General features: G+C 42.4%; 1 protein-coding gene across 1 annotated transcript in view; it reads right to left on the bottom strand.

Moving 5' to 3' along the window:
- Nucleotides 1-2,857: 2,857 nt before the first annotated feature.
- LOC308695387 (uncharacterized protein) overlaps nt 2,858-14,381 on the bottom strand; it is a 30,171-nt gene continuing 18,647 nt past the window's right edge. Inside the window, exons 45-68 of the mRNA XM_081373507.1 lie at nt 14,162-14,332; nt 13,855-14,082; nt 13,560-13,772; nt 13,332-13,481; nt 12,663-12,788; nt 12,497-12,590; nt 7,347-7,494; nt 7,028-7,253; nt 6,817-6,940; nt 6,625-6,746; nt 6,493-6,544; nt 6,319-6,402; nt 6,052-6,228; nt 5,836-5,911; nt 5,601-5,757; nt 5,455-5,529; nt 5,207-5,369; nt 4,946-5,130; nt 4,656-4,877; nt 4,464-4,585; nt 4,263-4,344; nt 4,089-4,172; nt 3,273-3,378; nt 2,858-3,192 (exon numbers count right to left, since the gene is read on the bottom strand). Coding sequence (XP_081229633.1) covers nt 3,152-3,192; nt 3,273-3,378; nt 4,089-4,172; nt 4,263-4,344; nt 4,464-4,585; nt 4,656-4,877; nt 4,946-5,130; nt 5,207-5,369; nt 5,455-5,529; nt 5,601-5,757; nt 5,836-5,911; nt 6,052-6,228; nt 6,319-6,402; nt 6,493-6,544; nt 6,625-6,746; nt 6,817-6,940; nt 7,028-7,253; nt 7,347-7,494; nt 12,497-12,590; nt 12,663-12,788; nt 13,332-13,481; nt 13,560-13,772; nt 13,855-14,082; nt 14,162-14,332 — 3,228 coding nt within the window. The 3' untranslated portion in view covers nt 2,858-3,151. The remainder of the gene's footprint in view (nt 3,193-3,272; nt 3,379-4,088; nt 4,173-4,262; nt 4,345-4,463; nt 4,586-4,655; nt 4,878-4,945; nt 5,131-5,206; nt 5,370-5,454; nt 5,530-5,600; nt 5,758-5,835; nt 5,912-6,051; nt 6,229-6,318; nt 6,403-6,492; nt 6,545-6,624; nt 6,747-6,816; nt 6,941-7,027; nt 7,254-7,346; nt 7,495-12,496; nt 12,591-12,662; nt 12,789-13,331; nt 13,482-13,559; nt 13,773-13,854; nt 14,083-14,161; nt 14,333-14,381) is intronic.

The following is a 14,381-nucleotide window of genomic DNA, read 5'->3' as shown; positions in this document are numbered from 1 at the left end:
TATTACAAGAGTTGTGCAGAATGAATTATGGCTGGGATGAAGAAATTCCGCAAACATTAAAACAGCAATGGATAAAGTGGTTAACTGACCTGAAGGAGATCTCAGATTTCAAAGTGAGTAGGTGCTTGAAACCACACGACTTTGGGACACCAGTCCATGCCCAGTTACATCACTTTGCTGATGCCAGCGAAAGGGGATATGGCACGGTATCTTACCTAAGGTTACAGAAAAAAGCAGGTCAAATTCATGTTTCATTTCTTCTTGGAAAGTCCAGAGCACCTCTTAAACCTGTAACCATTCCTCGTTTGGAACTCACTGCTGCTGTTTTGGCTGTTCGGGTGGACAAGATGGTAAAATCAGAATTACAGCTTTCTTTCTCAGAATCCTGTTTCTGGACTGATAGTAGTACAGTCTTGAAGTACATCAATGAAAACAAAAGGTTTAGAACATTTGTGGCCAACAGAATAGCCATCATTAGGGAAGATTCAGACCCAGCACAGTGGCGGTATGTTCACACAAAACAAAATCCTGCAGATGACGCATCTAGAGGACTGACAGTCCATAAGCTTCTGAACAGCAAAACGTGGCTATCAGGTCCAGAATTCCTGTGGAGAGCAAGAGAAACATGGTTACAGTATGAAGTAGAGCCCACATTGGAGGAGGATGATCCAGAGGTCAAAATGGAGATCTCTACAAACACAATAACCATTCAAGAGGATAATGCGACCAGCCAACTCATCACCTATTTTTCTGACTGGAAAAGGTTGATGGTCGCAGTTGCATGGTTACTCGAGATAAAAAAGACTCTATTAGAGTTGAGTCAAAGAAGGAAGCAACTTGTGAAAGATGGAATGCCTAATCTTGATGTTAACAAGAAAATATTGGAAGTCAGAAAGTCATTGAAACGTGAACGTGTATCAACTGAGGATCTATTAGCAGCAGAAAAGGCTATCCTTCAGTTCTGTCAGAGAGAAAGATTTGACACCGAGATTTGTGCACTAACTACAGGAAAACCTGTAAAAGGGTGTAGCCCTATCTACAAGCTTAATCCTGTTCTTGAGGATGGACTGGTAAGAGTTGGTGGAAGATTGTCCAGGACTGCAATGCCCGAAGAGAGCAAACATCCAGTCATCCTGTGTAAAGATCAGCACATCTCCATGTTAATTCTTAAAAATATTCATGAACAGACAAGGCACGGTGGGAGAAATTACATCCTTTCCAAATTGAGAGAAAAGTTCTGGGTCACTCATGCCAATGCAGCAGCAAGGAAAATCTTGTCAAATTGTGCTTTTTGCAGACGTCACCAAGGAAAATTGTGCGATCAAAAAATGGCTGATCTGCCCAAAGAAAGGATTACTCCAGACTTACCTCCATTTACTAACGTGGGAGTGGACTATTTCGGGCCCATTGAGGTAAAACAAGGACGTTCTTATGTGAAACGCTATGGGGTTATCTTTACATGCATGGCTAGCAGGGCTATTCATTTAGAAGTAGCACACTCCTTAGACACAGACTCCTGCATCAGTGCTATTCGTCGATTCATATGCAGAAGAGGACCTGTAGCACACTTTCGCTCCGACAATGGCACAAATTTCACAGGTGCAGAAAAGGAACTAAAAAGAGCAATTGCAGAATTAAACCACAAATCAATTGAGAAAGCTCTAATTCATGATAACATCAAGTGGACGTTCAACCCACCTGCAGCTTCCCATCATGGCGGTGCTTGGGAAAGCATGATCAGACTGGTCAGGAAGGTCTTGGTATCTGTGTTACATCTACAGACTTTAACCGATGAAACCTTAGTTACAGTCTTATGCGAAGCTGAAGCAATCTTAAATGATAGACCACTTACGAGAGTTTCTGAGGATCCTAACGATTTAGAGCCACTAACACCTAATCATCTTCTTACTTTGAAAAGGAAGCCAGTTTTGCCTCCAGGTCTGTTTGATGAAAAGGACCAATACGTAAGACGAATATGGAACCAGGCTCAGTATCTTTCAGATTTATTCTGGAAGAGGTGGACAAAGGAGTATCTTGTTACTCTACCGAAAAGACAAAAGTGGAACAAAACAAAACGTAATCTTACTGCAGGAGATATTGTTTTTATTGCAGATGCTACAGCACCCCGAAATTCTTGGATAATTGGAAGGATTATTAAATGCTTTCCAGACAAATCAGGCCTAGTTAGATCTGTGCAAATCAAAACCAAAACAAATGTAATTGAAAGACCAGTTACAAAACTAGGACTATTGGTAGAGCAGTCAATATAAAAGTGAACGAATACACCAAAGGAGGGGTTTATTTGTTTGTTTATTTGATTTATTATTTTTATTGCAAAATGTTTTTTGTTGCATGAATGTCTCCATACATGAATATGTTTATAATTGTTATGTCCTGAAGTGCCATGAACAATTAGGGGCCGGTTGTGTTGGAGCCATTCTGAGTAATGGAATGGGGTGGCGCTGTTTTTGCCACAGGTCTATTTAACGCTGGGGTTAATTAGTGCAGGTGTGGCGCACAGCGAGGCATATGGTTTTTGACCGTGAAACCCATGCGTGAGCCGTGAGACACGGCGAATTGTAGACTGAATTGTTTGTTTTTTGTTATTTTATTAAATGGATTGATATATCCAACTTTAAGTTCACAGTTTTGAAAGTGTATTATTTATATTTTAAGCTACAAGGAAACAGCACGCCGGTAAACACGCGTGCAAAAACGACTTAAATGTGCGCCAACAAAGTCATTGGAGTTCAAGTTAAAGTAAAGTAACTTTCTTCATTTAGTCAAGCAGGTCTCAAGACCTTAAATTTGCAACTTGAGTCATGTGACTTAAGTCTCTCACCTCTGATAAGTTAAATAAAACTGCCACACAAAAAGATATAACACTACAATCAAAAGGTTACAAGAGCAATTACATAAAGTTGAGATCTGTTCTCAAAAGAATCCTTTATGAAAGGAAAGCAAAGTAAGGAAAAGCTACTGCCTTAAGTAGCATTTCATCCATTTTATAAGGATTCCATGCAGGGCAAATAGCTTACAAACAGTGCAAAGACAAGGAACAAACGTCATATACAATCAGTTATTTTGCTTCTTGTTTCTCGTTATAAGAGTTTTATTTCAGTCATGTCCTACAGACAGAACATATTTAACATCATGGACAGGGGGATGTGTAGGTGGTCTCAAATGAGTCACCTGAAAGTGGAACAGAAAATGATAGATCATGTTCAACAGTAAAATCAGCCAAAGCAAAGCATAAAAGGATAAAAGCGTACTTGTCTGATAGTAGTCATAAATGTTGATGACTGCTGGCTTAAGATTTTCCACTGCAAGAACACGTTTCAGCAGCAGAGTGTAACTCATGGGGATGCCTTTGGGAATCTGCAAGAAAGAATGGATGAACAGCAGCACATACACAGCACTTGAGAGGGCGGTCACTTTACGTTCAAAAATCGATTGCACAACCAACGCAAGTTTCGAAAATGAAAATGGGGAATCGATTTTAACAGTCTTTTCTCAGAGCGCGTGGAGCTCATCACGATACGAACACGCGCCACACAGCAACTGCAGGCTCTGACAAACACATAACAGCAAATTAACCTTCTGCATGTGTCTTTTCACTACAAAACTGTGAATTCTGCCGGTATGCAGACAGTCTCATGCATAGATACAGATTCGGGCTACAATCGCCTACGTAGGCGAAATTTGTTTGACATTTCTAATTGGAAAAACATCACCTCAGTCTTCAACATGGCTGTTTACATTTATGCTATGGCAGTCCACTCTGCTTATTGCTTTTCAAAAATGTTGCACTCCTGTTTGTCATTGTGCACAAAACTTCACACCAATAAATCAAATATTGCAGACTTATGCGCGTCTCAAGCGCCCTCTTTAAGTTCGTCCTTATGCCTGTTAGTTGTCCGTGGATTTGCCCATATTTGGCGTTTAAAATGGAAACTTCTTTAGACATGGAAAATCGATTTTACACTCGATTCAATGAACACTTTTGTCTCAAATCGAACAGGGCTTTCACAAAAGTGACAGCCCTACTTGAGATGGCAGCTAGTAATATACCCAGTGTACAGTCTCACCTCTTTCAGATAAACTAGGACATGATCATCTTCAGCATCAACCCGCTCCACTAGCGGAACAAACGATTGGGGTGGAAATCCAAGCTGAGGGAAAGAGACCATCATTTACAGACACTGGTATATCTGAAGGAGCTTCAATCATCTTGGGACTTTCTAAATCTTAAACCTACGAACCGGTGACGTATCTGCTGTGAAGCCCGACAGGAGCTTAATGTCCACTAGAACCATGTTAGTGCTTGCTTTTACACCATTGTATCTGAATAAGGGTGATGGGGGAATAAAGAGGTTTAGGTCAACAGAATCAAGAATGCAGTATCCTTTTGAAGGAGTCAAACAAGAGCTGGTTTCAGGACACAAAGCCAAAGGTGTTCTTACTTCACAGTGAAGTTCAACATGAGATTGGCCCCAAGCGGTTGGCAGTCTCCAGTCACCTTCGCTTCAACACTCAGTGTCCTGGAGACTTTAATGGGTGTTGGGATGTTGTAGAAACATGCAACCTACAGTATGAGCACAGAGCAAACAATCAAATTTTGATGTGCACAACAGAAAAAGAGTGAAGATACAGACCTGCACAGACACACAAGTGGATCCTGATGCTTTAACACTATATTTGCCAGGAACATTCTTCAGTGGCTTCTCCTGATACAGCAGCCTGTTGTCCCGATTCACGTTGAAGCTATAAGAGTCTCCTCCTACTACTGAGGACTGTACGGTAACAGTGCTGGTGCCATCCAAACTGAACACTTGAGCAGCGTACACCGACAGGGCATGAAGAGCCACCACTGTGTCCTAAAAACAAGCACCAGATTAAAAACTCTTCATAAATGATTGCACTCATGTTTGGTAGTCAGAGGCACCTGGGTGGAGGAGAACCCTCCATAGGGATTCTGCTGGGTCACAAGCCAGTTGACAATGCGGTTAGCATAACCCAGATTAGCTGTTGTGAGAGGCTGAACAGCGAGAACCGCTAGCAGCACATAAGAGCTGATCTCCACTGCCAGAATATCACCAGATGTCGTCTGAGACCAATGGAGTTTAGTGCCTTAGGATGAGACCGAGGAGAGAAAGTTGATGACAGAAACTTGATGAACAAACATCAAGAGGCTGGTAAATCTTACCTTCAGAAACAGCAACGTTGTTCAAGATTGTTAGAAGCTGTGATCGAGTGGTGGTCTCTCCAGCCAGACTGAAGGTGTAGGTCAGCAGAGCCGTGGTGTAAGTGTTTCCCAGGTTCCCAATGACAGGCCTCAAGCATGACAGAGCGTTGGTAATGACAGGATCCTGAAAGTAAAACTGATATCAGACAACAGCCAGAAAAGGAAGGCCATCTGCAAGGAGCTCATACAACTACTGGAGATGTTTTTACTGTGGCGGGGATGCCTAGTTCAAGCAGCGATGCAACAATGTAGGCAGTCATGGTCACGTTATCACCAACTCCACCCTAAAACACCAACACATAGATTAACCATAAGCTTTCCAAAATTGTTTTTAAGGTCCATTTGATAAATGTACCTTCATGTCATTGTGGTACAGAGTTCCCTGTTGCATGAAACAACCATTTGAACCCTGCTGGCTTATTAGCCAGTCCTTTGCACTCTGAAGGACATTCGGATCAATGAAGACGAAACGCTTCGCTAGACCAAAAGACCTCATGACAAAAGCGGTCAACCTGGCCGTGGAGAAAGTCGTTGAATTGAAACCGCTTGTGACAAAGGTTACACAACTAGAATAACAGCATGAAACTCACCATGCATTGGATGCATCATAACCAAATGTGCTGTATGAGCCATCACTGTGCCTGTAGTTTAGCTGTCCTTGGTATCCTGTTCAAAGAAAGAAAAAAAATATGGGGCAGGGGATGAGATGAGAGCTTATTAGAGAGTCTTGACAGCGATGGGAATCACAGACTAAAAGTTATTAAGATTGTCTCCCCAACACTGAAAATGGATCTGCTCGCCCATACCACTCCGAAGGTATCCTGTGGCGGTCTCTCGGATGGCTGCAGTGAGTTGCCCCGTGACTTCCAGGTACAGCAGGATGTAAATATTCGGAGCAAGAATTATCATATTCTGTTCTCCACAGCCAGATGGCATCTGTAATAACCCATCTAGATTCTTCAGTGCACGACCCATTATGTCCCCTTCAAGGATGTAAAGCATAAAACCCCATATCAGAAACAATTATTCTGCTAAACACTACCTGTCAGTTTCTACTCCATGAAATGCTTTACCAAGGACTGAAACTGAGCATCTGGCTGATCCTTGAACCACATTTGTTGGAAACGTCAATGTCACGTCTTCAGAAAGATCTTTTCCTGCAGACAGAACAGATCAGCATTGAGTGCTAAGCTAATGTTTGGCTATACAGGGAGAAGGTGTTTGGGAATCACTGAGTGCAAACAAACCCTTGGGACACAGTAACCAACTCTGGGTGTTTGTCCTTTCAACTCCTTCAGGCTATAAAAGCAATAAAACACCACATCAGTAAAGCAGCATGAGCTTTATGATCAAACTCCTGAAGGCTGGTTAACACTCACCAGGACAAGAAGACTTCGAGTGACTACGTCAATGCGTCCTCTCGTAGGCACAGTCACGACTTCAGTGCCACATCGAGACCGGGATGCTTCAGCTGAAGCACTGACAGTCACATTGACAGCTCCTGCAGTGCAAGACAGGAAGTGAGCAACACCACAATCTTTAAATTTGGAAACAGATGGTCCAAAACTGACCGAGAACCGAAGCTGAGAGAACCCATTTGAAGGTCTTTCTCCCATTGGCACAAAGACAGGATGAATATGGATCAGTATATGGTTTAAGAGTGAAGTTCATGGATGAAACTGGAGTTACTTTAACCTGCCAATGAAACAGAGCACATGGAGCAAAGACACATGACCTTCTCTATACAGATCCATTACAGTATGTAAAGAAACCATGACAGACCATGATGCACTTGGACATATAGCTGAAGACCGTGGCCTTCAGATCAAAAGATTCCCCACGGACGATGGAGTACGGCAGGGAGAGCTCCAGGAAGAAGGGCTGGAAGACCGTCAGCAGAGCAGGAGGAGCAAGACCGAAACCTTTTGAGGACAGACAGAACGCCTCAGTCTCCCATGTGGTGATTGTGTCAGGAACAGTGAGGGGAACTCGTGTGGATCCAGTCGCTCTGAAGAAAAAAAGGACAAAACTATAAATGAGGGGGACAGAAAATAAAAACTGTGGGAAAGTAGCTTTAGATGGAACAAAAGGTTTTACTAACCCCACTTGAGCAAGCTGCCAGATCCAGGTTTCTGGAAAGTAAGTCCTGACGGTCACGTCAAAAGAGGAAGTGTCACCTCCAGGCTTTTTGGCTTCTGGAGGAACCATTGCTGCCATCGCCATGGCTACAGGCTGACGATAATACACTACTGAAAGAGACAGCAATATTTCTACAAACTGTCCTAGTGTCTGCAGGTAAAACGGGGTTCATACAACTTCAAATATGCATGTTTGGGCAGTTGTTTAAAAAAAAAAAAATTAGTTGTGACTTTACATGGCACATTAATAAAGATGAATAAACACTGTTACAATGTAAGAGATTTAAGTTTTTCCAAATGGCTTGCAGTTTCAGGTCATAGAAGCTACCAACTATAAACTTAAAGGAACACTCCACCGTTTTTTGAAATGGGGCTTATTCACATTCTTTCATACATTTAGATAGGTGGGTAAATGCATCTTTGTCTCAGTGCATGCATTGTTTTAGTATGACAGTGTTGGCGCTAGCTTAGCACAATGAATGGAATCCTTTGTTGCCAGCTAGCAAGGCCTGAGTAAAAGGGATCAAAAAAAAAAAAACTTCTTGTGGCCTGCGTATTCACAACGAGTACAAATAGCGATGCAGATTAACACTAGGCGATTTCCTAGGCAGATATTGACTTGGGACTATATTAGGGGGAAGCACAGGCGAAGCACTGCTGCTTAGGCGAAGCACTGCTACTTGGGCGCAGAGATATCACGCAACACATGAAATCCCATGACTTCCGTCAACATACCGATGTGAATAGTAGCTGCCTGGCTATTTTCCCAACAGTACATGAATGGCGATGAACATGGCTGATTTTGTGTGAGCCAGAACCATGCCTATATGTACAAGAGTTTACAGAAAATGAGTGGAAATAGAACAACAGGCGGAGGTTGCGATCGCTCAACAGCCCGAGGACGTGAGGATGAGAGCCAACACGAACTGGTGGTGTGAATGTGGGGGAATATGACTTTAGACTTTACTTTAGACTTTTATTTGTCCCCATAGGGCAATTGGTTTTGCAGCAAGATAAACACAGGACAGTCACAGATGAACAAATACAAGACAAAAAACACAGAAGTACTTAATGTAACAGGCCCTTGTTAAAGTAACATCTGACAATTCATAGTATAGCAACATTTCCATAACCATCCATATTTCCGCGACAACATCATCAAAAACAAGCAATACTATACATATTATAATAATAATAACCCCATCACTATTTAATAGTTATAGTCTGTCTACTCCTCTGGGCTGAATTCATAGACAAGATGGCTCTCGGGACGAATGAATGCTTATATCTGTTATTCTTCACTGGAGGTAATCTGTACCGAGACCCGGAAGGCAATATCTGGAACTCTGATAGCTCCCATCCCCTTCATTCTGAGATAACTGCGTTGGCCTTCCTAACTACCCGTCTATCATACAGGACAGAAAGGCTACTCTGCTGAACACCTATAATTTTACTACTAACCTTCACTATATTAGAGAGGGCAGTTTTGGCCTTGACAGTGAGACTACCATACCAGCAAATTAATGAAAATGTTAAAACAGACTCAATGTATGATTTATAAAAAAGGGTCATGAGAGTCTTATCAACACGAAATTTTGACAGTTTGCGAAGACAAAACAGTCTTTGTTGGCCTCTTTTGCAAAGCATTTCAGTGTTAGAGGTAAAAGTTAACTTATTGTCGATCAAACTGCCTAGATACTTGTATGTTTCTACGAATTCCACCATCTTCCCATTTATAATAGTGGTCTGTGGAGTTGATGACTTACGCCTAAAATCAATCTGCATATCTTTTGTCTTTTCAACATTTAGTTGAAGGAATGCCCTATCACACCAAAGTGCAAAATCATCCACAACAGGACCATGGTCACTTTCCTCATTGGAGAGGAGACTGACAATAGCAGAGTCATCGGCAAATTTTAAAATATGTCTATTTTCATGCTGGCTACGGCAATCGTCACAATAAAGAATATAAAGGAGAGGTGAGAGGACACACCCCTGAGGAGACCCAGTGGATGATGACATTTCCTCAGACAAGCAACCATTCACCCTCACTCTCTGAGTTCTGTCGGTTAAAAAAATCAAGAATCCATCCCACAATATTAAAATCAAGGTCAAAGTTCTTTAAGAGCTTATCAACTAAAATATGTGGTTGGATTGTATTAAAAGCCGATGAAAAATCAACAAATAAAATCCTTGCGTGTGTTTTACTACCTTCAAGATGTTTGAATAGTAAATTTAACAAGGTAGGCATCATCTACCCCTCGCTTAGCCCTATAAGCGAACTGTAGTGGATCTAGGAGATTCTCTGTTTTTGTAAGTATGACTTTTTTAACCAGTTTTTCAAAACACTTCATGACTAAGGAGGTCAGAGCTACTGGCCTAAAGTCATTTAATAATTTTGGATGATTTAGTTTGGCCACTGGAATAACTGTTGACTGTTTCCATATGTTCGGCACTCTCTGTTGCTCTAGGGACATCTGGAAAATATAATGAAAAATGGGACCTAACTGCTCTGCACAAGAGATGAGCAGGCGACTGCTTATATTGTCAGGCCCAGGGCTTTTTCCTGATCTGGAGTGCTTAAACATATTGACCACAGCTTGTTCGTCAAAAAAGGGGACAACACCATTTCCAGATAAATGTGATTTCTGTTCTAAAATAACATTACTAAAATTAGTGGTATCAAACCTCAAATAAAATTTGTTTAGCTCTGTTGCAAGCAAACTGTCACAACTAAAACCTTCTAACGCAACCTTGACATTCTTTTCTCTCCTGGTGCCGATAACAGTTCTCATACCATCCCAGGCTAAACGTAAATTCCTACCACCAAAGTCTTTCTCTATTTTTTCTTTGTAACCCTGCTTTGCCCTCCTTATTTCACTTATTTCCTTTTTCAATTTATTCAATTCTAAAAAATTTCCTTCCCTAAATGCCTGCCTCTTTTTGTTTAGTAACAGCTTTAGTGATTTCCTTACCCATGGCTTATTGTTTGGGTATACCTGTACAATTTTATCAGGGATTACATTATCAACACAGTAGGAAGCATAACAACTAACAACATCTGTAAGATCATTTATGTTGGTACAGGACTCCTTAAACATGCCCCAGTCGGTGCAATCAAAACAACCCTGTAAACTCAGGATTGCTTCCTCAGTCCAGTTCTTAACGTGTTTAATGAGAGTTTTCCCCTCCTTAAGGCCGTGCGATATGACGGGATGAGCTGGACGCAGTTATGGTCAGCCCCACCCAGCGGGGGGAAATATGCCAATCTATGCCGACTGAAATAGTGTCTGTGCTGTGGCGAGTGCGACAAGTTACTGCCCGCAGTTGTGTCACAGCTACCGAGGATTTCACGGCACTGATCCATCCGGCAGTACTCGATTTTTGGAAAAAACGCCCCACGCCGAATAGACCAAATGGACAGCTGTCCACAGAGTAAGTGATTATTTTAAACATGACACATGTATAGTAAACTGCTTGTAGCCTTCTCCTCATAGTAGTTGTACTAAAACTCCTGAGTCAAAAGAACCAGGCTAACTCGGTGAGAGAAATATAGCTAACTTAGCCCTCAGTCATTTCATTTTACAAGTAACGATAACAGCGGTTTTTATTTTAGTTTGGTTGTTCATGCTAAACAGGTTGAATTCAACATGAGGTTATACTAGAGGCTAACGTTATTTGAACTGTAGTCTATATACAGCTTCTCAGCATCTATCTTACAACAGAATAAGACACAGATTAACATAAGGAAGAGTAATAAAAGACAACTTACATGTGCACTTTGTTCTGCCTGTGCTTTGAAAATAGATGGGATGGGACGGCCGTATGTTTCAGACGTAGTACTGTCTTTCTGGGCCCATATTCCATTTTTTCAAAGTAACTTAGTCCTCCAGTGCAAAATGCTCTTCGCAAACACGATACTGTTTAACTTTGTAGAGGCGTTGAAGTACAGATATCCAGAGTAGCTAACTTAGCCATTTATTTCTCAGTTCCACATTCGATGGAATTCTGTGAAACATTACATTTGTGTATGTCCTTCGCTTGTTCTCACAACCTTTTGCTACGCAGGTAATTACCATGTTTGCTGTAACTAACTTCTCAAAATAAACAATCCAAAAGCGAAGACACTCGGTGCAGGTCACGCGTGGTGTTCTTCTGTGTTTTGACTCGTTGCAATGCACACCGGTATGTTGACAGAAGTCGTGGGATTTCATGTGTTGCGTGATCTCTGCGCCCAAGCAGCAGTGCTTCGCCCAAGCAGCAGTGCTTCGCCCAAGCAGCAGTGCTTCGCCCAAGCAGCAGTGCTTCGCCCAAGCAGCAGTGCTTCGCCCAAGCAGCAGTGCTTCGCCCAAGCAGCAGTGCTTCGCCCAAGCAGCAGTGCTTCGCCCAAGCAGCAGTGCTTCGCCCAAGCAGCAGTGCTTCGCCCAAGCAGCAGTGCTTCGCCCAAGCAGCAGTGCTTCGCCCAAGCAGCAGTGCTTCGCCCAAGCAGCAGTGCTTCGCCCAAGCAGCAGTGCTTCGCCCAAGCAGCAGTGCTTCGCCCAAGCAGCAGTGCTTCGCCCAAGCAGCAGTGCTTCGCCCAAGCAGCAGTGCTTCGCCCAAGCAGCAGTGCTTCGCCCAAGCAGCAGTGCTTCGCCCAAGCAGCAGTGCTTCGCCCAAGCAGCAGTGCTTCGCCCAAGCAGCAGTGCTTCGCCCAAGCAGCAGTGCTTCGCCCAAGCAGCAGTGCTTCGCCCAAGCAGCAGTGCTTCGCCTGTGCTTCCCCCTAATATAGTCCCAAGTCAATATCTGCCTAGGAAATCGCCTAGTGTTAATCTGCATCGCTATTTGTACTCGTTGTGAATACGCAGGCCACTAGTAATTACGTGGGTTTTTTTTTTTTTGATCACTTTTACTCAGGCCATGCTAGCTGGCAACAAAGGATTCCATTCATTGTGCTAAGCTAGCGCTGACCGTCAAACTAAAACAATGCATGCACTGAGACAAAAATGCATTTACCCACCTATCTAAATGTATGAAAGAATGTGAAAAAGCCCCATTTCAAAAAATGGTGGAGTGTTCCTTTAAGAAATCCATCAAGTCATGTATCAATATGAGAGCAAGAAACAAACTGACATACCATCACGGAAGTTGCGATAATAATTCAGGCCTCTGTATATCACACACTGAGGTACTCTGATAGGCAAATTTGTGGCAACCTTCATCCCCATGCTCTGTCAGAGCAAGAGAAAAACATTTGAAGATTAAGCCGAGTTTAGTAAACAGGATAATGAACAGTTTTATACCTTGAAGGTTTCAGAGGCTTGGTCTGTAGGAACAGCCCGACGGGGTCGAACATTTAAGCACTCCTGTTCATCCTCAACTTCATATGGATAATCAGATAGTGATCGCACTGGGAGCATGTTGAACACCTGAGAACATAGAGAAAGTTGTCTTCTAGTAGTAAGTCATACATAGGTCTTCAAAAAGCAAAGTCATAGTGATAACACATTTTAAAAAGGACAAAGGTCATTGATTTGATTAAACTTCATTAACATAGTTCAGTGATGGCATGTTAGAGTTTTCCCCATCTCTGATCTGCAGTAAACTGAATATTTTAGTGTGGCACACATCTGATTAGAATGCCACTAAAGTTTAGGTCTAAAAGGTGCATCATCTGGACCAATTAGACAATTATATTTAATGAATAATCCAGCAAACCCACTCTCCCAACAAAAGTCTATGAAACTTCCACCAAAACTAACATCCCAAATTAATCTAACACTGTTACAGTCCACATTCAGACTGATAAGACTTTTGGGACCCAGAAGGAATTTGCAGAGGGGTCATAATTGATCATAATATTACAACATTAAGTTAGTTCTATCAACTGATCCAAATATTTATAATTTTATAACAAGTTAAGATTAATTTTAAGCTAATTTGCTACAATGGAAATCTGATTCACGTGATACCATTTCAGCACTCAGACGTCTTCCTGGCTCCATGATACGGATGCTCTGATCTACAGCACTGATGCCACACAGAGATCCTGCTTCAGCAGAGACAGTCAGAACATTTTCCTCAGCAGGAACAGCCGTAGCAGGAGAAAATTGTACAGACACCTGGAACAAGGACCAACACACTGTAGGACACGTCATCATACCCCACTTAAAGACAAAAGATGCCAGTGCACATCATACCTGGTTTTGGAAACATGTTTCTGTGTCAAACGATGCACTACCAACAACAACATTCTCACTGGGCAGAACACAGTAGACCAGAATCTGCACTACTGGAGCCATATCGACACTGACAGACAGTTGGAACGACACAGAGCCGCTCGTGACTGTATTAGAAGCCCTCGCTTTGACCGTCTGAAATCCATGCAGGATGATCAATCCTCTGGACAAGACCTGACAAGGCAAATGGGTGCATAAAAGGTGCTAAACAAACTGACCAGTGCAGAAAAAAAGAGCTACAAAACTGTTCACTCACCATATAGATGATGTCAGTGCTGTAGCCACCAGTCTCTCCAACAAAAGAATACTTGACCGTCACTGGAAACGCAGCACCACATTTGAGCGGCTGCTCGAGCTTCTCTATAGTCAGTTCACTAGATGATGGGTTGTCAGGAGAAGCAGGTTGGAGAAGCTGAACAACCCTTGTATCTGCAGTGAAGTATGGTGATTTGTAACCATAAACAATCTCTGGAGTCACACTTGCCTGGGGAACAATGAATGGAATTGGTTTCATCTGAGAGATTGGGAGAAGTCTACATGTCACAAAACAGAGCAAATCATACCGCGAGATTGAGAGCAGCTTTAGGAAGACTAGCAGTGCTGAGAGAGAACGTGGCCAGTCCTTTCTGGTTTGTGGTCAGATTCTGCAGCAGTTTGTTAGGCCAGCTGTTACCATCCAGGAGATAAACCGCTTTGTTTGCGATTGGAGTCCCATCAAAGCGAGACACTGAGATCTGTTGGGAATGATCAAGGTTAGGAAAGGGAACCAATGTGAAGGCTTCT

This window comes from Scardinius erythrophthalmus, assembly GCF_964197995.2.
Source record: "Scardinius erythrophthalmus genome assembly, chromosome: 1".
NCBI classification, from domain to species: Eukaryota; Metazoa; Chordata; class Actinopteri; order Cypriniformes; family Leuciscidae; genus Scardinius; species Scardinius erythrophthalmus.
This window is presented reverse-complemented; position numbering and strand designations above follow the sequence as displayed.